At 47.2% G+C, this 26,614-nt stretch overlaps 1 protein-coding gene across 1 annotated transcript in view; it reads right to left on the reverse strand.

Annotated features, from left to right (window-relative positions):
• The window catches only part of LOC119442526 (chitin synthase chs-2-like), an 87,788-nt gene that overhangs the window by 49,571 nt on the left and 11,603 nt on the right, over positions 1–26,614 (reverse strand). Inside the window, 1 exon segment of the mRNA XM_037707435.2 lies at positions 455–665. Coding sequence (XP_037563363.1) covers positions 455–549 — 95 coding nt within the window. The 5' untranslated portion in view covers positions 550–665.

Consider the following 26,614-nt stretch of genomic DNA (forward strand, 5'->3'; position numbering starts at 1 on the left):
TCTGGAAATGTGGAACATGCTCACAAAAAGGTCAACGTGAGGTTTTTATATGAAAGGGCAACAGAATTTCGCATGACAGGCCGAACATCGCTGACGCAACACTTACACGTACTGCCCGTCTGCCGTGTATACCAACCGGTTCAATTTCGACGGCGAGAAGCAAAGGAAATGTCTGATTACGGAGAGAGTGCTGCTTCGATGAGAAAGAGAGAGAAAATAATATATGAAAGGCAGAGAAGTTAACCAGGGTAAATACCCGGTTGGCGACATTTCATGGAGGGGCTGGGAGAGGAAAGAATAGAAAAGATGAGTAGATACGCGTCTTACACACCCTTTGGGCATTTGATCCAGTCATCGTGCTTCGCAAAGCATCTCTGCCGAACACCATTCCGAACACGCAGTGTGCACGCTGGTGAAGGTAAGCCCAGGCGTTCGAACAATACATTGTGCTCACCTGGCGTAGGCGGCGTTCAGCGGCGTGGTCTCGTCGTCTTCGTCGAAGGAGTTGTCCTCGTCCGAGAGCAGGCCGTCTTTGGTGCCGGTCTTCATGGCGCCACCTGGTCGGAGGGCGGCCCGCTGGCCCCCTCTGCGACGGTGTTATTGCGGGGTCCGACGCCCCTTGGTTCGGGCCGATGTCACCGCATCACGAGTGTTTCCGTCTCCCGCTGCAGCAGGAAAAGAGCAACGCGAAACGTGGTCACTATACACGTTCATGATCTTGCACGAAGATGATTAGTTAGGTTAGTTAGAATTCTTTAAGTTCGGCGCACTGCGGAATTTCCTTCGTATGCTCTTAATGGGCAAGTTGCCAACATCGCTGCCAAACAAGCATATATCTGATTGATTAATTAATTAATTAATTAATTAATTAATTGTATTCATTCATTCAGTGACGGACTAACTGACTGACTCACTGACTGCGTTCAAAGTAAGCTGAAGATGACAGTCCGTTTACACGCAAGCCTTGCTACTTCAGATGTATCTGATAACATCCGTTTCATAGTTACAGAAAAATATCAGAATAAAGAGCGGGGGAAAGCCTCAGTCTGACGCCAACTCGTCGACAAGACCGCGTACCTTCGTCATAGCTTCCAGAACGATGAGTATCTGGTAGAAACTCCAGCTCTTGGTTCACCCTTATTAGTTGACGGGCTAGTCCTTTAATTGGACTACCTGCATCTGGTCATATATGCGTCGGGAGCAGAAGAAACAGCGCCCGGCCACTGTAAATAACGTCGGTCATCCTTAGTAGGCGCTGTTGCACCACGCCTGATGTGGCAGGCGCAAATCCTTAGTGTAAACATATTGCAGGATGTCGCAGTTCTCATCGGACTATATTTATACCCACTGACTGCTATTGTGCTGTTGAGCCCGCTCCGAATCCGAGCACGGGTGCCTTTAATTTTATTGCGATAGCAATTATATAGACACTTCAACCGGATTTCTGCCGTCGGCGTCGTCCGTCGCCGTCGCCGTGAGGTTCCCTATAGATAAAATCTTCGCCGCGTGCCGTGTGCCCGGGCGGAAGCGTGCGGGGACGCGCGCTATCACGGAGAGCGAACGCACTCAATCTCCCACGCGCAAGCAGGGAAGCGGGAAGCCAGCGCCGGAGGGAGCGGGGGAGGGGCGCACTTCCACTCTGCCAACAACCGCGCTCGTCGCTCGCTCGCACTGTCTCTTATCTCCACACGGCTCTGACCTTTATGCGCCGTGCATTCGCCGCTCCGTTTCCGTTGAAGCGATAGACCGCACGTACCTTCGCCGCTGCGGCGTACGCGCTTGCTGCCAGAGTTTTGACGGTCGTTGTCTGCAGTCATTCAGTGTGATCTATTCATGTTTGTTTGTGCGCGCTCACACCACGCTTGTTCATTCAGTTAGCAATAGTCGGGCCACATTTTCCAACGCACGCTACACATGCAATGCTGCCCGGATCGGCAGTGCAGCGCTACAGGTGTGTCCCTTCGCACGCGCTGCCCACGGGAAGCGCTTCTCATCAACACCACCGTTTTTTCTATACTCACACTTCAAGCATTTCCTTTGACTTTCGAAAAAGCTGTTTCGAAGCGTGCAAAAGGAAAACTGGGAAAGCGGAGAGCCGCGAGTGCTTCCGAAGTCGAAGCACGCATCTGTCGCAACAGCTCTGGGACGCAGAGGTGTTCGCTTTTCGAGTCAGACAAAAGAAACAGTTTGAAAACGCTAACAAAGAAAAGGCAAGCAAAGCGTGCGGCGCCCTGTCAGACAGCGGCGCACGGCGAGAGGTACTTCGTGCCTGCAGTAGCCGAGGAATAAGCGAGCAGCTTAGCCTGACGCAGATGGGAAAAGGGCAGAGGAGAGAGAGAGATGGAAATCCCACCGCGCCGCTAAGCGCTGCCGGAGTATGGTTCTGTAAAGACCTTGCACGCAGCACTGCGCTGCTCGCGGTGCGTTTAAGACTTTCGCCGTTGCGAACGCGGGCGAGGCTCGTGCTAGCGTCGGGTCCTTGTAGGAGCAGCTCCCTGCTGCAGCGCGCGGCAGGCTGCCGACCCCCATCGCTTTAACGCAGCCGTGCGCTCGGTCCCGGTTATGCGCGCACCCCGCTTGATGCACGTACAGAGCGAGAGCGTAGATCCGTACAGTGATAACATATGGTTTCGGTACTAACGTCATACATATGCGTTTCTTGAACTGCTAGAGAGCGCTGCATGTCCTAAGAGATTGCGAAAGGCTCTGCGAGGTGGTCTTTCGAGGACTCTGTGGGGAGTGGGTGGAGCGACAGAACCTGCGGCCTGCCGCGCTTGGCTACATGCGAGTTGTGGCGCATGGCCGTAGTTTCGCTTTCGAAGATTACCGGGGCTATTAATGGCCCAGTCAACGGAGCTCAGTTGGCTGGTATCTCAAGCGGTGAGCTCTATAGTTTGCATCTACTGCGTTGGAGGAAACGAAAAAGTAAGCTGGACTGGTTAAGGGCCACCGACAGAGCAAGCAACGATGTGAAGGAAGGAAAGGAGATTTGAGAGGTAGTCAGAGATAACTACGGTGAGATACCCACCACGGGATGGGCAGGGTTTAGGGGAAATGAATAGTGAAAGAGAAAGGCAGGTGAACGGCACTCGATACTTCGTACTGTAGCGCCTGATAAAACGTTAAAGTATGTGTCACACTTGTTCACTGACTGAACCTCCCTTCCAGAAGAAAGATAAGAGATCTTGCGTCATTATTTTCTTTTCTTTTGCGCTGTTGTGTTTGCGCTGGTTCCGGAGTCACGTGCTCAATCCGCACCGCTGTCCGGTCATTCTTACAGACGTGCTTGCGTCAAACACTTTATTGCATCGAACGAAGGACAGAAAGTCCCTGTGTGAAGAGAGTTTCAAAACACAACCTAGCCCATGACCTGCATAGCAGTTTCGAAACGTCGAATCCCTCAGCGGAGAGCGAAGGCCACTGACACATCGTGCACTGCACGTATATACCCCTGCGCGCGCACAAGCTCTTGACGAGCAAGGCGCACGCCGCTGGCGCAAGGCGCGCTGAGAGGACAGCAACTGTGGGCTAGATGGCCGACGTCGAAGGGTGTGGACAGCGGCTAGCAGCCTTGCCGCCGCGCAGTCCAGTTTCTTTGTTGAGCGGTTAACCTCGATTCCCAGGCATGTTTCCCCCCAACGCGGGGCGGTGCCGCGGCGCTGCCGGCGCACTTGGGCTGCTTTAACTTGGGCGGCGCGCAGGCGTTCTGTGCTCGCGCGTTTTCGTTTTTGTTTCCTTCCGGCGACTGGCAGCTGTTCGCACGGCGATAATATCCTAGCGCAAGGCATGCAGACCCACACGCACGCATAAACACACACGTGTGTGTGTGTGTGTGTGTGTGTGTGTGTGTGTGTGTGTGTGTGTGTGTGTGTGTGTGTGTGTGTGTGTGTGTGTGTGTGTGTGTGTGCGTGCGTGCGTGCGTGCGTGCGTGCGTGCGTGCGTGCGTGCGTGCGTGCGTGCACGTGTGCGTGTGGGAGTGGCGCATTTGCGGATCACCGATTGGGCTTTGCCGCGCCTCCCCGTGTGGCCCAGAACTTGAACACCGTGCTTCCTTTTCGGTCGTCGTGTTCGCGGCCTCTTAATTTGCGGTCTGTTAACAGCTTATAAACTATGGAAAGAGAAGACAAGGACGAAGATAAAGCAAAGCAAGGAGTGAATATCGCCCGCACGTAATGACAGAACACTGGGTGTGAACATAAAAGGCCCAGTATGTGGATTTGTCGGTGGCATTTTGACTGCATAATAATCGTAATTGGCAATCTCGTGGACAGTTGCGGCTGGTAGCGCCGTGCCGCCGCTTTTATGGAGTCAGTTTCACGTGGGCTGAGTGCGAAGTACGTGGTCTTTCCGCGCGGAGAATTTTGTTGCATGAAAGGAGCTGGAGTGTGCACAAGCTGATAACGTTTCTTGATTTTTGTTCTCTCTACTGAGCCACGGTCGCCGTATAATAATCACAGCACTTTGTTTCAAGCACACCTTCAGAAACTTCACTTGGCTTGACATACGTATTCGACATATCAATTTGATCACATAAAGGACGTTACGGTCAATTCAGTGGATAAAGGCAATCGGGCGCAAGATATGCTTTAATACTGTCATATATCATGTGTAGGTGTACTGTTTGCTGACTGTCAGAACTTCTTTTTTATCAGTGCTTATGCTTCTCGCTTAGTTACAGCTCTAAAGCTTTATTACAGCTCGTATTCGAGATGACTCCTGATTTAACGTTATTCCCAGCGTGTACGCTCTTATCACCTGTATATCACAGTAGCTCATATCGAGTAACGTTGCAAACATAAACAATTTTATCCACAGCAAGACTATTTTGTGCCTTCATTTTCCTACTGCTTACACGAGCTTGCAAAACCCGCAGAACTATGTTTTTGTTCACTGTCCCTGTGACTTCGTTATACCGAGTTTCGATGTAGACAGAATGTACCGTGTTTTTGCGTGCATGGCTGTTCCCCTTGCGGTTTAAACGTTGAACAGCATCTGCGTAGATACTCTTCTCGATATGAACGATTTTGTTACAACTGGATCCTATAGCGCCCTATAGGCATTTTTATGGGGTGAATCTTGTGTACCTGTAACCTCTAGTTGCACGCTGTGTTCTGGCGGCTTTTGCAAAAGCACATGTCTTTTACGTCGGCGTTTTTCCGCCGTACTGGTCAGTTTCGTTATAACGAAAATTTATCTTTCTGTAGATTCGCTATAGCGAGGTTGTGCTGTCTATTTGTGATTTCTTTTTTTCGCTAGCCGCTTGTTCTTTTCTTTTTTTTACCGTTACACTTTCAAACAGAGCAGTAACTCGCCCAAGCCCTCCACCACTGCCGCGCCACACGACACCGGCGCAAACCGTTTTTCTCGAAGCATTTCTCCGACAAACGCGGCGGAAAAAAGAGCGGTCGGCGTGCACAACCCGGAAACGTCGGCGCGCGTCCCAGCGGCGCGCCACGCTCGAGCAGGCAGTGGGAACGAATGTTCCCAAGCCGGGTGCTAAACAAGGCGTCCCACCTCGGCCCGGTCTGTCTTTCTTTCTTCAGGACTGCTCTCTTTCTGGTCTGTTTCGCTAGGCTCCGAACAGCTAGGCGCTTGTTTCCATCAAATCATCAAAGTGCATGGTCGCGTATAGTAGGTATGCGAGGACAATGCTCGAACGTTAGTTCTGTCATGTGCATTGCGATTCGCGGTGTTCTTCCTTAGATCTTCCAAATGATCACTTTTCGATCAGCTGGGAAGTTCTGCATCCCAGGCGCGCTGTCCGTCCGCGTTGCTTTTGCGCTCGGATGTATAGACGGTGAAAAAATGCAACCTTCGCAGGAAAAAGGAAGTTCGTTGCTTACTGCATAAATGGACGCGGTCTGGTATGCGGTTTTCCGCATAATTATTCCTCTCCGAATTATTTATATTAGAGTCTCAATCGGCAAGTTCACCGCAAATAAATTGGGTATACGAGCTCAAGACAACTAATGTATATTTCAGGAGTGCGCGCGTTACACGGGCTTGTGCTGTACATTCTTCTTTTCTCAAAGATCGCATTTAGAGTACCCAACGCCGTCGCTTAGTTGGTGGGGCCAGACGAATAGTTTTGAAGTTATTTAGTTAAACAGATATGCTGTCCACCGTTCGACCGCTTCCTCAAATAGCCCGCGAAGGTTATCGCATAAAGACGGCTATGAAACTTCTCCATATATCAGGAAATACTCGTTCTCGCCTTGCTAGGAGCATTTGTTACAGGGTAACAAATGTGCGATACGGAATAGGATACGGAATACAAACTTCACAACCTGCATGAACTTCCGGTGTAAAATGACAAGCCTTTCACTGCTGAAAGTGTCACTATACCGTACCCAGTGCTTACGGTACAGTGGCACACTGCATCCATTATGATTAGACCATTGCTTTATTCATCATTTTCTTCTTCGTGGCTTAAAAGCTTTTAAGCTTTTAAGCTCTCTTTGCCTACACACATTACATAGCACGTAAGGTGTCGCGACGTCAAAATTAGGGCGTGTTCCAGTATACGGTCAGCAATGAGTTAAAAGTAATAATGCAAGACGTGTTCCTTGTTTCTTTTATTTTTCTCTTTTTTAATTTTAAGAATTTTTTTAATAGACTGTGTCATAGGTGCGAGCAGGAGATGGGATATCATTGCTGCTACATACACCTGAAAATTTTCAAAACGAGCAGGCTAGTGCAATCGCGTCTCATTCTTTGATCAATGTGCGTACAAGTAAGCTGGAGACTTTGACTGGTAAGCTCCAGAAATTTTGAACTTACACACGCAATGCTAATGACTACTTTAGGCAGACCTTTTGGCTGTGAACTATAACAGCTGCTGACAGTGAAAGCTTCTAGTACGCCTAATGAACAGGAGTTATCTTCTTGTTTCTTTTCTGTAGTTTTTATTAACAGCTACATGTGTATCTTTTGCTTTTTAGAAAATTGCGCTGCACTGGAAATTTTTGAATTGTTGACTCACGCGTATGAGTCTCGTGCACGTTTTGTCACATTCTTTTTGAGAAGAAAGCAAGTAGCTTGTGTACATCAATACATAGGGTCAGACGTTTTAAGTCCGTGCCGTCAGCACCAGTTGTTTGCCTGTATTTATTAAGGCTTGTATTACGTCAGAGAGTTTGCTGTTTGGACAGCGTTCGGGCGGCCGCCACTAACGGCAGAGATCGGCGCGATAATAAGAAGGTCGCCGCGACGATAAACATTCGCGGACGGCACATGCGGAAGAAAATTTTGTAAGTACCAGTTCTTTTTTTTTTTTTTTCTCTCTCGCGGGGGGTGGGGGGAAGGAGTTGAGAGGCGATGTCACAAAGGTAGTCGTTCGTAAGTGCTGTTTTTCATTGACCGGTCGCCTTCACTAATAATATATCCGGCTTTGTGATTGGCTGGAATGTGCGCTTACGAACAGTTCGAGCGTATGAACATTTTTGAGTGTGTGTGTGTGTGTGTGTGTGTGTGTGTGTGTGTGTGTGTGTGTGTGTGTGTGTGTGTGTGTGTGTGTGTGTGTGTGTGTGTGCGTGTGCGTGTGTGTGTGTGTGTGTGTGTGTGTGTGTGTGTGTGTGTGTGTGTGTGTGTGTGTGTGTGTGTGTGAATAGGGGGCCCTGGTTAGCGACCCCTTCGTGAACCTTGAGAATCGCCGTAAACACAACACAAGTATCTTTTACAACACATTTCTTAGGAGTAATATAGTATTATCCGAAGCACTTAGAAAAAAAAAGCGCTCTCAAAATGTGTGTGTGTATAGAGCTACCGATCGCGCCCAGTGCAAGAAAAAAGTGGGGACGACCGACTGTAGGCTTTGTGCGCGATATGCAGGCGAAATTCCAACGAAGTGCATTAACAAGGAGCGTAGTATAAAATTATCAAATCTCGCTAATTTCGAATAACACCAACCAAAAGAACAAAAACAATTGCTGTGAGAGAACCAATGTTTGGAAAGAGAGGAAAATTTGGAGGTTGGCAAAATATGCAGCGTCTGAATCATACAGGCGAAATTACAAAGGAAGGAAAGAGTGGATAAGGAAAGGCAGCGAGGTTAACCAGTTTAGCACAACCGGTTTGCTACCGTACATTACAAAGATGCGGGGTGATATATAGGGGCTGTTAGAAGGAATACAGAATCATTGTGGAACACCGCTGCTGATATCGCGGAGAGACTAACACAATCGCTATGTTTAAAGAACAGATCGTCGGACCAGTGCGAAAATTTCCTAGGGTACGGAATACGTACCACACTTATAAGGAAAACCGGAACTGCGTATGCAATTAGAACCATCATAAGACCTAACAAACTGTTGTTGACGCCAATAAAACTCCTTGAAACGCAGTGTAAATCATCCTAAGGATGTCGTGAGAATGCACATTTTGAGCTGAAACTTTTCACGGGTGTAGATGAACCCTGTTATTGTTTTATAAGATTCGAAATATTTAATTAAGCGCGTTGATCCCAAAATGGTGCACTCAGCTGTGGCAGCGGCAGCGGAGAGATCACGGAAGCAGTGCTTTGCCTCGAAAGCGAAATAGGGGGCCCGGTGCATGCCCATGGCATGGTCTTTAGCGGGAAAGTGTGACAGTCCCGCTCGTCTTTGATCAATGACTTTGCAAGGTCACATTGTCTGCTAAGATTTTTTTTTTAATTTGCTCAACAAGCGGGCTTACTGGCTGTTCACAAATTTCGCTTGTTCCAACACTTGTACTACTCAAGGATGATATATCCAATACCAGATTGAAATAAAACATGGCAAACTGGCGTGTCAAGTATGGGGTAAATACGTGCCCAATGCCTTTCGTACTTATTGCAATTACCCTGGAGCACTCTCTTCGCACTCACACAAGCTCGAACACCTCATCCTACCTTTGCTACGCTCGGGAAAGCTGGACCACTCCATCGCAAGATATGCGCTCTATATATGGTTATTACTGGTGGCCCGCATAAAACGCGTCAATGGGTTCAGACAATTGGACTCAGCACCAAGACCGGTACCCAGATAGACTCCAACGGTGAATATTTAGACTAAGAGTCAATAAGAACTAAAGTTTCTCTATCTTTCTGCCTGTATACACCCGTCATTACATTCACTCAACAGAATAACATCTAAACTTGTCTCGCAACACGCCAGCTTAATTTCCTTGGACATCAGTTTGTGTCGCTACCACCCTAATACAGCAGTCAATCTACTGTGCGCAGAACAATAGAGTATGGAAACAAAGACACGGCAAATTTTCCTTTCATTCAACTGAAGGTTGGAAAAGGCTGCGATATATAGCGACCAGGTAGCACTCGCATTAGATTGCCTTCCGCACGACCTCTGGCCTTGTTTCGGGGAGCGGGACGACATCAAATTTAGAAAAGAGTAGGAGGAAGCAGCAAATGTCCACACGTCCCAAAAGAGGCAGCAGCAGCATGGCCATGGCTCAATTGCTTTCTTATATCAGAACCGCTTTCACTGCGATGATGGCAGTGAGTAAAATATGCATGCGCAATCAATGGGTGGCCTGAACGTTCCTTCGGCTGCGTCCGCGCGCGTGAGTGCAACTGGAGGTGAGCCTTGATGTCGCCGTCGACCGCGATGCGTTGTCGCACCGTCCCGAGAGCATGGCACCACCGGCGCAGCATATGTTACGATGGAGCCGAGGCTGTGCGGCTAATTCGCATCGTTCTCAATAAACGATTTCGCCGTCGTCGGCGATCGACCTTATACCGTGAATGCGTAGCGACGGCGCTGCGTTTTGGTTTTTGTCTCGTATAGCCGGAAGAAATGGCGTTCATATAGCGGTGTACCGTGACTGACCTCTTTGAATGCGCCGCCCGCTGCCGCGAGGCTTTGCTAATATGCGCGGACCCGGCGAGCCAGCCGACATCACGGCGGGCTCATTCGCGTGCGGCGTGCAAAATGCGACGGCGGTGGTGTGACTCAGTGAGCCCAAGAATTAACGGACCATGAACCCGATGCACACTTTCACGAATCGCTGTGGCCGAACTGGCTGCGTGGCGCGGCGCGTGAGAAAAACCCTGACCAGACCACGCCGCGTGCTGGCGACGGCAGCTGTCACTGATAGTTCTTTAATGTCACGCCGGAGGCGAGGAAGCGAGATTGTCCTGGTTGTATTCGTCGTGGAGCGGGCGCGGTTGCACATTCGGGTTGAGCTTTTCATCGCTTGGCGGGACTGTGCATTGCGTCGGAAGTATAAGACGGCCACGATGTCTATATCTGGTGAGCGGTGTTTTTAGAAGCGTCGGTATTTCCAGCGGGACTGTGTGTTTGACGTCTACAGGCTTGACCGGAAATCGGCTTGTCTATTTCTTACGCTGCGCGATGATCCCACTGTAATCCTTGCAGCAAGTTGGTTTGTCGTGGTCCCGTCCGTAATCGCGGTCGTGAAACCATTGTGGCTATTATGTGGCGTGAAGTGGACGCGCCGATAGACGCCAACTCGCTGAAGATACGTCGACAATGTGTTCTATGTGGTTGCCTGCAACGGAGACTGTTCGGTCACCCAGCTAGAGCTAGACGTTTATATACCAGAAGCGAAGAAACGTCGCCAGTGGGCTCTCATTATAGGACTGCATTTTCACGATACACGGCCATCATGCATTGCTTGTTGTCAGTTTGTCAACAGTCAAATATGGCGGCACACGCATTTTGCGAATGCACTGGTCAGAGAACTTCACGCCATTAATAGAAACATTCAGAAATGAAGATATGTGATACCTCGTTAGAAATATTTCGGCAGACCACAGACTGACACTTTATAGTCTGCTAAATATCTCCCCCCCCCCCCCCCCCCTAAAGGTTTTTCCTTCCGGCAATACTCTACGTAACGTACAGATTTCCTATAGGCAATATCTAATCACAAGCGTCAGCTGACGAACCATCGGCGTGTTGCTATCTCCGCCATCTTCACTCGCTTTTCTTGAAGTCATTTTAAAGCACACACACAAAAAAAGACATGGTTTCAATCGCTTTTTGCAATATTACCCCCTAAATGCCATACGCATTCCTTGTCAACAGTGACTGCTGGCTTTCTGTGCAGTTGGTACTGCCTATTGACATTCTGAAGATTAATGTTCTGTATGACTTAGTTTGCATTTACATGGCTTCACGAGTTGATAGTCTATATAGGTCACTGTTCATGGACATTTTCTACACTTTGTAGATAAACATATATAGATTTTACGTTGAATGTCGCGATGAACGATATCGTAAAGGTCAGACTGAAACTGAACTGTTGTTAGTCGATTAGCGCAAAGTAATGAATTTTAATCAATTAGTGAATCAGCCGTATTACACAGGGTCGATTGTGTTCATCATTAGTCCACGCCTTTTCGACTTTCTAGGAAGTTGTTAGTCATCGTGTAGTGACAGTCCACGAAGTGTGTGCTAATAAAATTAAAAGAAAGAAAGACGTTCTTTCATTTATTCGCGGCCCTTCTCCGAGCGCAACTTACAGCACGCGGTTACGTAAGCCCTCGAACGACGCAGACTTGCCCGACAAGATTTCCTTCTCTTTTCAGCCCAATTCCGTCTCGACTCTATTTTTCTTTCCCTTCCTTCTTTGATCATCTAGCAGCGCCTTTCATCGCATGGCGGAGAAGAGCATCGCTGTTGAGGCGGCGATGCGCACGGTATACTTCCAGAATCTCTCCTGCTTTTTTTTTTCTTTTTTCTTTTTAATTTCTTCTTCTTCAGACTTGCAGGAAAAGAAGAAACGACGCCTCCCGCACAGCTATAGCCCTCGTTTTGCGCGAACGAGCTCCCCCTTCTTGTACCGCGTAACAGCAACGAGCGAGGCCTACTTTTTTCGCCCCCTCCGCTTATCTCTCTCTATTTTTACGTCTCCACTGGCAGCGGAGACAAGCGTGCACGCCCCGTGGGTCTTGTACGAGGTTTCGTCGCTTTGCACGCTAAACCTTTGTACCTTATTTTTCGCTTTTGTTTGTTGCCACGTTTGTTCACTTTCTACTTTTCTTGCTCGCCTTATTCATTTTATTTTTCTTCTTTTCTCTATTTTCTTCATTTTCTTGCCCTTTCTGGCCCATAAGCGCGCTAATTTCCGTGAACGCACCTCGCAATTCCTCTTTTCGTACGCGGCGACTCTGTCGCCATCCGAAGGACGGGTTCAACTTCGTGACGCGTGGGGCTGCGCGGATGAAAAATTCGTGCCTTACCTGTCGGTGTCATTGCGCATACCTACACGGAAAACGAATCTGCCGGTGGAAGTGGAAAGCCGTTCAGTAAGTCTCTGTTACGCGGCTTTTGGCCTGACCAAGTTTATTTCCGCCAGCCGTTTTTGAAACGCCGTTGTACGCAGCCGATCGGCGCGTGAGGTTGTTGCCACTAGAAGGAAGCCCGGATTGACGATCAGAGATGTCTGCGTTGCTTTATTCGTGCGTCCATCAGCCCCGCGCTCTCGCGCAGTTAACGTAAAGAAGAATAGATGATGCAGCGCCGTTCTGCCGTTCTCATTCAGTGCACGAATGTATAAATAGCATGAACAGGAGTTGGGTTTGGTTTGGTTTGGTCATACAAACGATCTTGGTTTGCAGATAAATGCAGGCAGCCTATAATTCTCTCTCTCTCTTTTTTTTTTCATGCTTTATGGGAAACGTTCGGTGTGCTTTTATCGTGCTGTACGTTTCTGCTTGCAATGGTTTCTATCCTGGACCATAATATACAAAACTGAGCTTACGTTAGAGAGGTTAACGCGAACAGCTATAGGTGTTGTAAAATAGTAATATCGACCATATTACTCGCGGAAGGCTAATTACGGTGACGAACAGTTCCTGCAAAAGAAAAAAGGTTTGTAAGTATTGCCCTTTGATCGTCCTAACTTTGGAATGAGTCTTTGGAATAACACTTGGAAGGTTTTTTTTTTTTAATGTTGTTATATGATGCTTAGGAGATGTAGGCGCCTTTAATTGGCACCGGCTACTCCTTCCACACCAAGATGCGCAAATAATAAAGGTGCTCTGCTCTATATGGTGGAGTAACGGCTAGTTCCTGATACTTTTGAGCACCCAATACCACGACCATGAATCTAGGAAGAATGAAAAAATGTTTAAAAATGATAAGCTTAAATATTTTACTACAAGTCACAATTAACGTCTGAATTCGGTGTTTTAACTCTTTCTCGTGCGTGAACGTGCGCGTCAGAACGAACTCTCACCGCAGCGTGCTAGGAAAATCTTTCGTTTATTTGTTTATTTGTTTATTTGATACCCACAGCGCCATAAGGCATTACAGTGGGGGGAATACTACATGATTACAAGACAGAACACAAGCTCAATTTGCAGTAAGTACAGTACAGCCTAACCAGCTAGTAGGAAGTACACTCAATACACAACGTAACGAAGATTGACAAAAATGTACGAAAAATTCCAGCGGGTAACATACAGTAAGACGAAAACAAATACAATATGTATACCGCACAAAAAACACCCGTCATCAACTGAACAACTCACTTGACTCTAACAAAGGAAAAAATGAATCACTACCAACAGCGACAACGATCGCTGAAGGCAATCGATTCCACTGGGAAACCGTTTTAGGGAAAAAAGAATTACTGAATGCTGCTGTCTTACATCGGTACTCCCGCACTTTGTACATGTGATCGACTCGTCCAGACACGTAATGAGGTGGAAAAATGTAACTGTCACGAGGAATACAAGTTCGAGATAAGTATACATCATGGAAAAGCTTCAAACGCTGCTTAGCCCGGCGTGTGACCAACTGTTCCCATCCTAAAGTTTGCTTGCAGCGCGTCATGCTGAAGTTGTGGCTCTTAACAATGTTTCCCAGGACATAACGGGCGCCCATGTTTTGCACTTTTTCCAATTTATCTTTATCGAGGGCAGTGGGCGGGTCCCATACGCTACTCGCGTAATCAAGTATCGACCGCACGCATGATTTATACAGTAATTCCCGCGTGGACTGGGAAACTCACGCGTGTTTCGCCGCAGGAATCCACAGGGATCTACAAGCCTTAGCTATCGCATAATCAACATGACGGTGCCAACACAGAGTTGGCGTGAAAAATACGCCCAAATACCTGTACTCAGAAACTATTTTTAAAACCTTCTTGTTTACAGTATACGAAGGCGAAGCTTCATCCTTCTTTCTAGAAAACGTCATACACATTGTCTTCTCCAAATTAAGTTGCATTTGCCATTTTTTACACCATGTATTTATCTTGTCCAAGTCGTCTTGAACTGCGCCGCGATCACTTTCGCAGTTTATTGCTCTATAAACGATGCAGTCATCTGCAAACATTCTCATCGACGATTGTACGCCCAGGGTGATGCCATTAATATACATTAAAAACAATAATGGGCCCAGTACTGACCCCTGAGGGACCCCGGACGTCACATTGGTAGTGGATGACTGTTCACCGTTCACGAAGACGTACTGCTGCCTGGAATTTAAGTATTCTGCGATCCAGTTAATAACTTTCGGGTTAATTTTGTATTGGGTCATTTTCTGCAATAATAAATTATGGGGGACTAAATCGAACGCTTTTCTGAAATCCAAAAAAATGCAGTCAATACTGGTTCGGTTGTCCAGCGCGCATGCTACCTCATGAGTAAATTCAATTAACTGGGTCACACAGGAATGGTCCTTGCGAAAGCCATGTTGGCGTTCATTTAACAAGGAATTGGCTTCTAAGTGCTTCATTATTGATGAGTATAAGACATGCTCTAAAATTTTGCAGCAAACGGCTGTTAACGATATAGGACGATAATTTGAAGCAATTTCTCGTGGTCCCGATTTGTGAATAGGTACAACAGCAGCCAATTTCCAATCACTAGGTTGGAAATTGGAAAACCGCCACTGTCGAGCGGTTGCTTGCAAATTGCACATTTAATAAGTAAATGAACATAAAAAGAAAAGAAAGAATCAATGTATGGTATGGAAATCTGAAGGTTTACTAGTTGTGGAGAGGAAGTTGTGGAGAGGAAGGAGGATTTCGTCTATGAGTACGAACAGTCGTCGGCGGTTAGCGGAGTTTCGTTGCATCCTCTATTTTCTATTGTACTGGAAGCACACTTAGGGCAGCCCGGTGCACTGCATAATCAAGCCGGAATAAAATGCTATCAAGGAAACAATACAAAAGAAGCCATACCGCGTACTTATCCGCATTTACCCGAATGTGCAATACTGACATCGTTCATTCATGGACGCTGAGCCCGTTAATGCAACGCCGTGTTGCCTTCTTTTCTTCTTTTTCTTTCTTTCTTTCTCTCTCTCTTTTTTCTTTCTGTTTTCTTTTTTTTAGCATGATGGCGAGCGAATACAGCGCCAGCTACTCTGTGTCGTGATTAAGAAGCATTAGATATACTAATGCACGTATGCTTTCATACGATTATACCTATAGCAAAGCATGTTGAGCAAGTTGGTCCTTATATGCCATGGTATAGCTGGCGCGCAGAATGCGAACAAGAAAAAAAAGAAGGAAAGAAGAAAAACAGATACGGACAAACGCCTATGCAAACCGTTTCAGCGGGGAAACGAATTTGTTGCAATGAGCGCACACAGAGTGATGTCACGAACTAACCGTCAAAATACCCTAACACAAGGTAACACTCAAAGCCACAGGTTACTTTGATTGTTACCTTGAGTCCGGACAAAACCATTGATACAGTGTGGGATGACACCACCGCATAACATACATAAATCAACAGCACAAAGCATTTGCAGTATAACCAAATTGTATAGTATTGCAGCATATTTCGGCCTTATTGCAACATGTTTTCTGGCCTGCTGCGCAACGATGCCACGCTGCAATGTTCTGAACATTTATGCGTAAAAGGCGTTCGTTCCGCATTGCTTCTCTTTGTTCGCATTTGATTCGGACCATCCTGTACACAGTGATGCATTAACTCTGGGCGAATCGTGCATCGTCATTTCTACAATATATACTGCGCTGTGAACTGAAGTGAATTTGTACGACTGAAGCGTGGAAGAACGAGCGCAGCCGTCTTCAGTGGAGGCTTTGAATGCGTGTCGAATGCAACGAAGTTTCGCGTTTTTCGCAAGGTGTAAAGTAGAGGAGCGCACGGAGGAGATTGGGAAAACATCGCGCCTCATTCGTGTTTCGTGTGCTTGAAAAATTAAATACAGCGCATTGAAGATATTTTTTTTTTTTGCCAACCACACTTCACGAAAGAGTACGTCGCTTTTGTTGCGTCTCGTGTCGAACTTTCCCAGCTGCTACAAGTTTCTGCATAGAATACTGCGCTTCCGTTTGTTTAAAAATGAGAAGAGGGGGGAGAGTCTTCTCGAATATCTAACTGCATGGGCAATGGCTCTGGGTGTTCTAATATCCTAGGCGCTCTTGGCTAAATGATATACTGTGATTACGCTATTAGTCTTATGAAGTTGATACGTACTATAGCGTCAGCTAGGCTCATCATGAACATAAAATTCAGTGAGATGCACCACATTCAACGTAGACGGAATGTTCGGCGTAGAAGGAACTTTATTTCAGCAGAAAGTCATCGAAACAATGAGTCTTTCATAGATATTGCGGGTACAGGAAAAGAAAGGATGAAAACAATGGGAACAAAAAGTTAAACCAGACTCGCCGTTGATGATCGCGGAGTTCTCTTTTTCTGAGTTCCTCGTCAAGTGCGTTACTTTTATTTCGGCGTTGTGTTTTCGTTCGGTCCACCATCGCCGAAAGGATCACGCGCCAGCACCGTCCAGGGTGAAATCTCTCCAGATACACCGGCCTCGTTATTGGGACGAGGAAAGAAATGGCCGCGGTGATGGCATTCGGGCGTAAGCGCTCACGACCTCGTAAACGCGACGCACAGGTGGATACGGTCCTCTTCGCCTGCGTGCGCGTACACTACGTCCTGACCTGCCCCGCCAGGGCTTCACTTCTTGTTTTTCACTGCAGAGTGCCGTCTAGAATTTGATGGCCTACATTCTACCTCGCGTTCGTTCCGAAGCTGTCTTTCGGACCCCTGGGCCTAATGAACCGCCAAATCACTGTCCGAGCTCCTCGCATGATGCTTTCTTTTTTCGTGGGTGACAGATTGCTTGTTTTCGAAGGCTGTTCCTTTTTTTCTCATTTTTGACTCCACAACTGGCGCGAGACTCGTCCTTTCTTTACTAGAGACTCTTTCCAGGCCAGTCCGAGGTTCGCAAGTCATGATAATGGTCACTGCGTAGAGTTTCATGACCTCATCAGCCTCCGTCAAGCAGGAAAGTTGTCAGTTCGCCTGACACTCGTTGTCGAGTGGGTGCTGTGCTTAGTCTTAAAAATAAGACAGAGAAACTGAAGGAAATGATTTCGAAAGTTTTGCGGAGGTTGAAGTGTACTCGCTGTTTGCTAAAAGCCAGTCTTAAGACATTACTACGGAAACTAAAAGAAATACCGAATAATGGCGCGCTCATTGAAAGCGACTCCAATATGGCTCCTCTAGGCCGCCATGATGGTATGGCGGCACTTGGAAACAGAAACGTAGTACATCAAGGGAAGAGGCAGTAACACGACGCATGCGTCAATAAATTTCAATCTATAGTCAGTGTCAACGCGCGTACCTCTCTACACCTTGTGCTGCAACCACCGAATGATCTTTCCGAACAGCTGCACGTCTGCAGGCTACGCGTATTTCCGCTTTGCTGCTTGCTTTATTCTGCTCGCATTTTCGTTCCTAATGTGGCAATATTACAGAATGAAGTGCTTAGTATTTCCTTTAGGACCACAGTCTATGCCAGTGTCAAATCGTAGAGCCACGATTTAGGACGGTGAACGAGATAATAGGCATGTATATGCTTTGGGAGCGCACACGTGGTCATGCGCATAATTATTATGCAATGGCAACGACCTCCTGCTCACATCTATACTTATATATAGATCGGCAGAAGAACTATCCCCCCCCCCCCCCCCCCCCCGTTCGTTAAGCAACGATGTCCCGGCAAATTTATTTGCGAGTCTGCGTACGCGTTTATTACCACGCCTTCACATAGCGATAATTATTTTAACTTATTTAGCGTAAACTTGAGTTCAGCTGGCGGCCTGAAGCTACCGTGCAGAAACTCTTCTCGGGTTCGCATTTCGCTCTATACGTTCTGCCCCAAGACAAAATAATTTATCGAAAACTGAAGCGCAAATTAACGCTTGAGGCGGCAAAGCGACAGTGAACCTCGAACGATGAGGAACGTCAACGGAGACGTCATCTTCACGGTCGCAGCTGCAGCCTGGAATAGCCGTAAAGATATTGCGACAATTTCGCGATAAAACGGTGAACCCAGCTGCGTCGTTTATGATGCCTTGCCTTGAGGGGAGCAGGTTTTTTTCTCGCTGTGGATACTTCTCGCATTAATAAAAAGGTGTGTGTGTGTGTGTGTGTGTGTGTGTGTGTGTGTGTGTGTGTGTGTGTGTGTGTGTGTGTGTGTGTGTGTGTGTGCGCGTGCGTGTGCGCGTGTGCGTGCGTGTGTGCGTGTGTGTGTGTGTGTGTGTGTGTGTGCGTGCGTGTGCGCGTGTGCGTGTGTGCGTGCGTGCGCGCGCGCGCGCGCGTGTGTGTGTGTGTGTGTGTGTGTGTGTGTGTGTGTGTGTGTGTGTGTGTGTGTGTGTGTGTGTGTGTGTGTGTGTGTGTGTGTGTTGAAGATGAAGTTGAAGTTGAAAAAGTTGGAGATGCCGTGTCGGTACTCCTTTAAAGAACTAGAGGATAACAAAAAAAATGTGGTTGATCCCTCTTATATAGGAATCGGTATAGAACACGAAAGTGAAACGTGTCTTCACAGAAGTAGTGTAATGTTTATTGCACATTGATATATAATGTCTATTGGTGTTTTGTGGCTAAAGCGCCCTTAGGCGTTGATGCACCCACGCTGACGCCTGGTGGCACGTCTCCTCCATCACGACTACCAACGTCGATGACCATGAGCAACCGTCGTGCATATGGAAGCTGCACTACGCTGCACACGCTAGCACAACGCGAAAGACGAAGCACGTAACTGACACACTAATACAACGCGCAAGACAAAGCACGTAACTGAATCGTCACCGAGTCAAATCAGCGCGTACAGCGCGTCGTAATTGCAGCCTCCGCGATCAACTTCAGAAACATTTTCAGAGCTAATTGCGGAGGCCACGCTCCGCTGTGCTGAGTACGGTGAACGCCACCTAGGTGGCGTTGGTAGTGCTTCTTGATGCCAGCGTCCCTTCGAATGCTGGCATCGAGGCGTCGTAGTGCTGAGACCACCGAAGCGTTCACTGTCGGTGCGCGTTAGTGTCATAATGCAGTACTTCTCTTTTCTGCTCGTAGGCGGCGGCACCGCCCCGAGCAAGAGCGCGGGTACACGGAGGAGTGTTAGATATATAAGGCGCGTCTGTGTAGCTCTCTGCAAATGCGTTTGTGGCGCAATGGGTTAAACGCTCGCGATCTATCGTCGCGGACCGAGAGGTCGTGGGTTCGATTTCCAAATTTTGCATGTTTGTGGAACTTTTTCTTCTGGTTTCTTTCTTTGTATTATGTTCTATGACGTATTTCCGTGACGGAAATACGTCAGTGAAGTCTTGGTGGACCCCGGCATAAAACACTTTCGTGTTAAAAGAAAGGCAGGGTGGGGTGGGGAATGTGGAAAGATAAGAAAAAAATCGAGAGAGAGAGAGAGAACTAGAGCACATGCGCGCAATAACTTCTGACGACAAGGAGCTCGAACTATACACCTGTGATGGGAGGAGTCGCAGTTGAAAACTGCATTAATCCTGACCACCTGATGCACATTGAAATATTTGACACAAGCGATTGACAGCCATAGCTGTTCAAGTTTATTTCACGCATTTTTTCGCGTCGTCTGCCCTAGCTATCATCATGTTTACTCGCCTCAAAAAAAGTCACAAAAAAGAAAAAAAAAAGGAAGCTTTATTCATCTCCAACAACGACTCATTCTTACCCCTTAAAAGTGAGGGCATTATGCGTAAGAAAAGCCAAGCGCCCTTTATAAACACCGTAGGGTGTTAAAATGTGTAGCGTGCATGCGACATAGAATGGACTTCGAGATAGTCGACGAGGTGCCACGCGGCAATCTCTAAGGCTGTCGACTCTCGGCTCACCCACATTCCAGTGCCGCATGGCCACGATGCGTGCGTGCCTCGGCAGGTGCGGCCGTCGCGAGAGACGCGTCTTTGTGTGTCTCTCCCTTTCGCAACGCGGGAGTGGCGCATTAAAGGCGACCCTTCGGACCCATTCGGCGAAGAGAAAGGCTCGCGGGCCGCAGCCTTTGTTTATCGCGGTGGACGACCCCATTGAAAGCAAGGAAGGAACACGAGACGCTTATACGCGAGCATAATGACGCGGGAAAGTTACGTTATCGGGCTGAGAGCGCAGCAGAGCGGCTGGTCTTTATAGTGTTCACCGCAGGACTTGACCAGCGGAGTGAGAGTCGGTGCCGTGTATAAGACGCAGGGATCCGAGAAGAGCAATTCAGTCTTGCTCGTCGGAGAAATGTAAGACTATGTGACGTTGGGTAAAAAAAAATATCAGGCACCGCATACAGAAATAGATATGATTGATTGATTGATTGATTGATTGATTGATTGATTGATTGATTGATCGCACGACAGCCAATTGTGCGGCCTATTAGACATGAAAGAGAGATAGATAGAAGTGCTCAAAGAAACGCAGGGGTGAGGGGTGTTGTACGGAGCGCTCATCGTTCAGTTCATCAGAAGCAGTCATATATAGGGTGATGCACTTCAAGAAATGTAGCAGCGCTTTTCTGACTTATTAGACAATTAAAAAAGCTATTATACCTATACAGTTTTCTTAATATGTAGAGAGATGTCTGCGGACGCACGGTTGAGGCACACTGAACTTGGAGCAACGCTGCCGTTCACTTCATAGTTCTGTACTTTCCATGTCAACCTGCTGTATTCGGTTTTTTTACTTGTGCACGCTTGCATCGCCTTTACTTGCGGTATTATGTTTTGTATTCGAATTGATTAGTAGCAGGTCCCCATGATGTTTTTTTTTTAATTTTTACTTTAGAACCTTATAATTTATTGCAGATATGTATGATCCTTTTTGTACACAAAGTAATTGGTCATTATAGTTTAAATTGAACTTCAACTATAGATCGCGCATATCTCGATGGCGGAATGCACGCAACCACTGGATATAGGGGAGACCTATAGCCTACAAACTATATGCGAATGATCGCTATATATAGCAAAGGAAATGTATTCGTGTTCGCTCCTGTCGTCTCTGTAGCCATGTTTCACCGACTAGCAGAATAAGGAAACATTCTAATTGCGAACGAATTTATACATGCTCGTGTCCACGTAAGTGATGATGATCCGCTTTGGCTTCGCTTTAAAGTCGTGTGCACTAAAACATTGTTTTCTTGTGGCGGTACACTCTGCACTATTCCTGCAGGAGGCCGCACGCGTTCCCTCTTCCGTCCTATATTTAAAACAGATCAGTGGCCCAAGGGGTGCGTAAATAACCACAAAACAACGCAAGCGCATGTACATCCGGGCCGGGAGGAAAGACTGATGCGCAAAACGTGACGCGCAGCACGAAAACTCTCTCGCCCGTCACGTGACCATATACCGAGACACCATTGTTTTCCCTCCCTCTGTCTGTCTCTTCCGTGCAGCAGTCATTATCGAGCTCTTCATTCGTTTCTTCGTTTATTAGTCTTACTTTAGGGTAAGAAAAAAAAAAAAAGCAAGTGCACGATTTACTGATCGACTCATGGGCTTGGGTTCTCCTACTATCGGTGCGTTCCAATTATGGCTGGCATCGAAGACGGTCTAATTTGACTGCTAAGAATGCTGCTTCGAGCCCAAGTTTCCCAAGTATATAATGAAACGCATATACAAAAAGGTACGTCGACGAGGAAAACCTGGGAAAAGATGATATTATCGATCTATTTTAACGCTTTGCAAGCGCGATCATTCGTCAAACACCACACTGCTTACATTAAACGCATAAGAAAGCCTGACTGCGTTTTCTTAAGGCTCACTAGGCCGACACAACAGCGATTTTGGGCACAACAACAGTGCCCAGCATCTTCTGTGTGAACATCTTGGTTTTGTGAACATTTATGCTTTGTGAACTCATGTGTTGCGTGTGAACACTTCGGTTTTGTGAGTATTTATGTTATGGGAACTCTTCTGATGCGCGAACATTTATTTATATTGCAGTTAAGACTTAGTACGTGAATGTTCGTACATGTGGTTATTAGTCCAGTTTTGTTATTTTTGACAACTTTCTGAGGACAACTATCATGTAAGAGAAGAGGAGTAGCCGGCGCCACATATATAGGCACCAACATCTCCTTAAATACATTTATAAAAAAAACTGATTTTAGTCTGCCGACTGTATTGGCGACAGCGTTTTCCTTCCTTTAAACCATTGGCCACAGCGTTTTCTGTCCTGTAAATTGCTGTCGCCAACAGTCGGCAGACCAAAATCGGTGTCGTGTCGGCCTTAGTGTGAATGAGTCTTTATGCGCAGGCGACTTTCCCGACGAGTTCCCAAGCATGATGATGGTGATATGTGGTTTTTTATGGCGGCCAGATATGACCAAAGAGCGCCATGACTGATAATGTTGTGTTAAGCGCAGATTGATTAGTTGCGATGATAGGATGTTCCCAAGCATACATACTGTACAGCGCCGCTATCTTGTTTGGACATCCCAACGCAGCCTGCATGCTATCTTCGCGGAGATGTCTTTAATTACCGGCGTCGTCAGATTGAAACAAACTTAAATGGTCGCTGTCCGCTTAGCTGTCTCCTCATCCGTCGATATCGACTAATGGCACACATAATGAGTATATTACGCTGCAGGCATTCGGTCTGCCTGTCCCTGCACGATGCGAACATCGTCGTCTGTTAAGTTCTGCTCAGCAGCTCCAGTTCGATCCTGCAGGCATCCGTTACACTTATTGGGTCCATTAGATTCGTATGCACTTCCTGAACTACAGTCCAGGAAGTGTCGTGCCTCGCAATGTGTTACACTGTAGTGTACAACATGTCGTTGCCTGCACGTCGCCATTCGTTTCACCCAGTGCAGCACGCTTTGTGCAGAGCGAGTTCTATTCTCTGCACTCAGCGGGACAGGTACAGTGCAGAGCTCGTGCAGCAAATTCCGGGCCTGGTTTTGCACGAGCACGGAACTGCCGTGAACCGATTCAAGAAGTGCGCGGGGTGAATCTAATGAACCTCTTGGCCTGTTGCTGCAGAGTATTAATATAGTCAATAGCTCGTCGAACGTTTGTCTGGTAAGACGGTGGATCGCAAAAGGGGAAAAAAAGAAAGAAAAGTTAAAAAAAGGTGGTCGCTAGATGTAAGTCAACTGACTCGGCCGCAGTGGTTCAGCGACTATGACGCTCTTTTTCTCGTGCGCGTTAACGTAGGCTGAATGTGCGAACTTTTGGCATTCGCCGGTAACAGGGCGGACGCAGCGAGTATAAATGTTACAGAGGAGTGTCCCAACGCGAAGGAAAGCTCAGGTTTGTCAAGCCATGCACAGTTCTTGCTACATTCGGCATGGTTTCTCGCCCGAAAACTTGCACGTGCTTTTTGTACATTGCTTCGCGTGCTTGTTCGGCTGGCTCTGCGGAACAAAGAGATGGATTAGCTTGTCTTTCACGCCTGCTTGAATATGTTACTTCTTCTTTCCTCTTTCCTTCTTTCTTTCTTTTTCTTCGTTTGTTTCTCTCTTTCCCTTTCTTTCTTTTTTCCTCGGGCTCAACAACACCAGAATTAACCGAAAACACGCTGGCCACAAACTGACCCGCATTTACGTAACGTGCTACCCTCTCCTTTCTTGCGGGTGGTCCTCCGCGTATGACAGCGTCCGGTGTTCTTTTACTGCTTCTTGTTCGCACACAAATTCGTCTCGCCACAAGGGACTGCACTTTGTCGCTTCTTTCTGCAGGCGTCCTGTTTCTTAACATGTTCACACCGACGTTATAACATAGCCGTGCACGCTCGTCAGAATAAACGAGCGCTCCTTGACAGTTTACTTTACGAACCTTGAGCAGGGCAGAAGTCGTTATAACGTCTGCCGGCATAAGGAAGCTCTGTTGACTAGGCTTCAGTTTACACGCCGCGCATGCGCGCTGCTCTCTGATCCATGTAGAAGGCTGAGGTTGCCAACGCAAGACTTTAGTTTCGGTCAGTGGCCCGTCGTGATGCGTCAGCGGCTCTGGCGTGCTGCTCGACGCCGGGTCGCAGGAGAAGAGTGGTGGTATGGGGACCAGAACAGACACTTTAGGAATCTAGTCCGTAGAAATTCGTAGATTTAAAAATCAATAGGACCTGAATATCACCAACCGCGAATGCTCCCAAAGTACGAAAACCACGAATATATATATATATATATATATATATATATATATATATATTATATATATATATATATATATATATATATATAAACGAAATATTACAGCCCTCCTAAATTGAATCGTACAGCGGTTACTTCCTCATAGGGCAACACGATCGCTTGCGTATAAGTCATATGTATACTGACAGCCGTGATCACGAATAAATTTTTTCCCCTCCAATTTCTCGCTCTGAAAAAAACTGCGGCGGGCTGCGCATCGTAAGTGCACATTCATGTCAGCTAATCCAATCCTGCCTTGCTCAGAGATTTGATGCAGCGCGCGGATGGCTCTCTGGGTTGATTTACGACCCAGGAGGGCATCTTCAATCAATTCCGCAAGAACACTGACAAAAATACATAAAATTATTGGACTGCATGCGGAAGGACCGTTGCTTTATCCTTCGCGATTTCATCACCGAAATTCCGCTATATACCGTATACAACCAACTCTCCCAGGAGTAAACGTCCGCCTGACTCCATTCGCCATTTCTTTATTCATCAAAAGCCGACATTCGCACACCTCTTAACCGAATGCTCCTTCTGTGGCCTGGTCCTCTCCCAGCGGAGGAGGAAGGATCCAGCCGTCTACGCGCTGATGTGGGCCACGCGGGGTGGAGAAAAAAACAACCGGGAAACAGGGACAACGTCTCGAGCGCAACGCACGAGATAACGGCGCCGGCGAGAGCGACGTTGTAGCGGAGAAATAAGGCACGCCGCGGCGAACCGGTTGTGTCTTTCTTCCAGCCGGCTGCCTTGCCTGGCTGCTCGGAAGTGGGGGAGGGGGGGGGGGGGGGGGCAGTGCTTTGTGTCTTGCCGGTGCGAGGCTTCATTCTCTCGTTATAAACGCTGGAGCCGTGCACACCAGCTTACAGCGCGTGCACCGTGCCGATTTCTCGTTCGGAAAACTGCGTACAGATCTGTCACGGACAGTAACAGCCGAGCTGACTCGGCGGCAGCTAAAATGCGGAAGGTGTACGGAGCGTGCCCGTGTAATCTGGCTCTAAACTATAGTTAGCGAGCTTCTTGGTTAAACGGATATTAGGTAGCAACGCTTGCGCTTTGGTGCCCGCATTCATAAAGAGAAGAATTATTACACTAGAACTGTTTAGTAAAAGCAGGTGCCAGCCATTCGCGATGTTGGACTTATTAGCGAATGCGGCCGCGGTCAGCAGTAGGACAGCTCTTACGGACAGAAAGGTCTGCGAGTTTGGTCACAGATGTACGAGTGTGCATTGCAACAAGAAGCTCGTGGCAGGCGTGCTCTCTCTCTTCAATGAAGTTTCTACTGGGTTTTCAATCATTTTACAAATTGGTGTGACCCGCTATGATTCTTGCAGAGCTTGGCCTGGCTTCTAATTATAGTATAAACTAGAATTCTATTTATTTTATTTTGTGGGAAAATAATGAAAGGAATAAACGGCTTGCAGGCACGTTCGGGTTGGACCAATGTGCTTCGTTACACGCTCTCCCTCCCTCTCTCTTTCTCTCCGACACTCACACACACACATAAAAAAAAGAAAGAATGAACGAAAAGAAAACAATTAACTGACTTTTATCTGTTGACCTCGGTAAGTGCCTTTGAAAATTTGGTGAGGCCATTCGTTTATCTTTTGTACCTGACAGTATATAGCAACAGCGATGGATGGATGACAGTATATAGCAACAGCGCTTACAACAGTGGATCGTGACCGGTGTTCAAATTAATCACCACTTCCACGCGCGTGTAACTAACGTAGAGCAGCTTACACTAGTAAGTTGCTCTTTTGAAATTGTCAGTCTTTGCGCGTGGGGGAAAAGAGAGAGAGAGAGAGAAAAAAAAAAAAGAACCATAACCGTCTAGTGGAGAAGATCACCTCTGAAGGACTTTTCTAAGTTGTTCTGTCGCCATAATTAGGACAGCGATGACGTCACCAGAATCGTTGTCAACTTCACTTTTCTTAATTTTTTGATGATTTACTGCCAGCCATTGACAGTCGGTGACGTGAAAGTGAGGTGCACCCGAATTTTAAATGTCCGAGGCGTTGCTGCCGGTAATTTGCGCTTACAACGCTTTCCAGCAGACCATGCAAGTCTCCGCCCCTGTTAAAATCGACCTCTCTCCTATTTAACAGATGGTATATCATTGAAGTAGCGCAACTTACTAATCTAGTTTCACTAAATATTATCGCCTAGTGGCCCTTCAAAGAAGACTTTGAAGCATCCTGTCATCGGCGCCTCTGTCTCTTTGCACTGACCTTTCTCGATAGGAC

Source organism: Dermacentor silvarum, chromosome 2 (genome assembly GCF_013339745.2).
Source record: "Dermacentor silvarum isolate Dsil-2018 chromosome 2, BIME_Dsil_1.4, whole genome shotgun sequence".
NCBI classification, from domain to species: Eukaryota; Metazoa; Arthropoda; class Arachnida; order Ixodida; family Ixodidae; genus Dermacentor; species Dermacentor silvarum.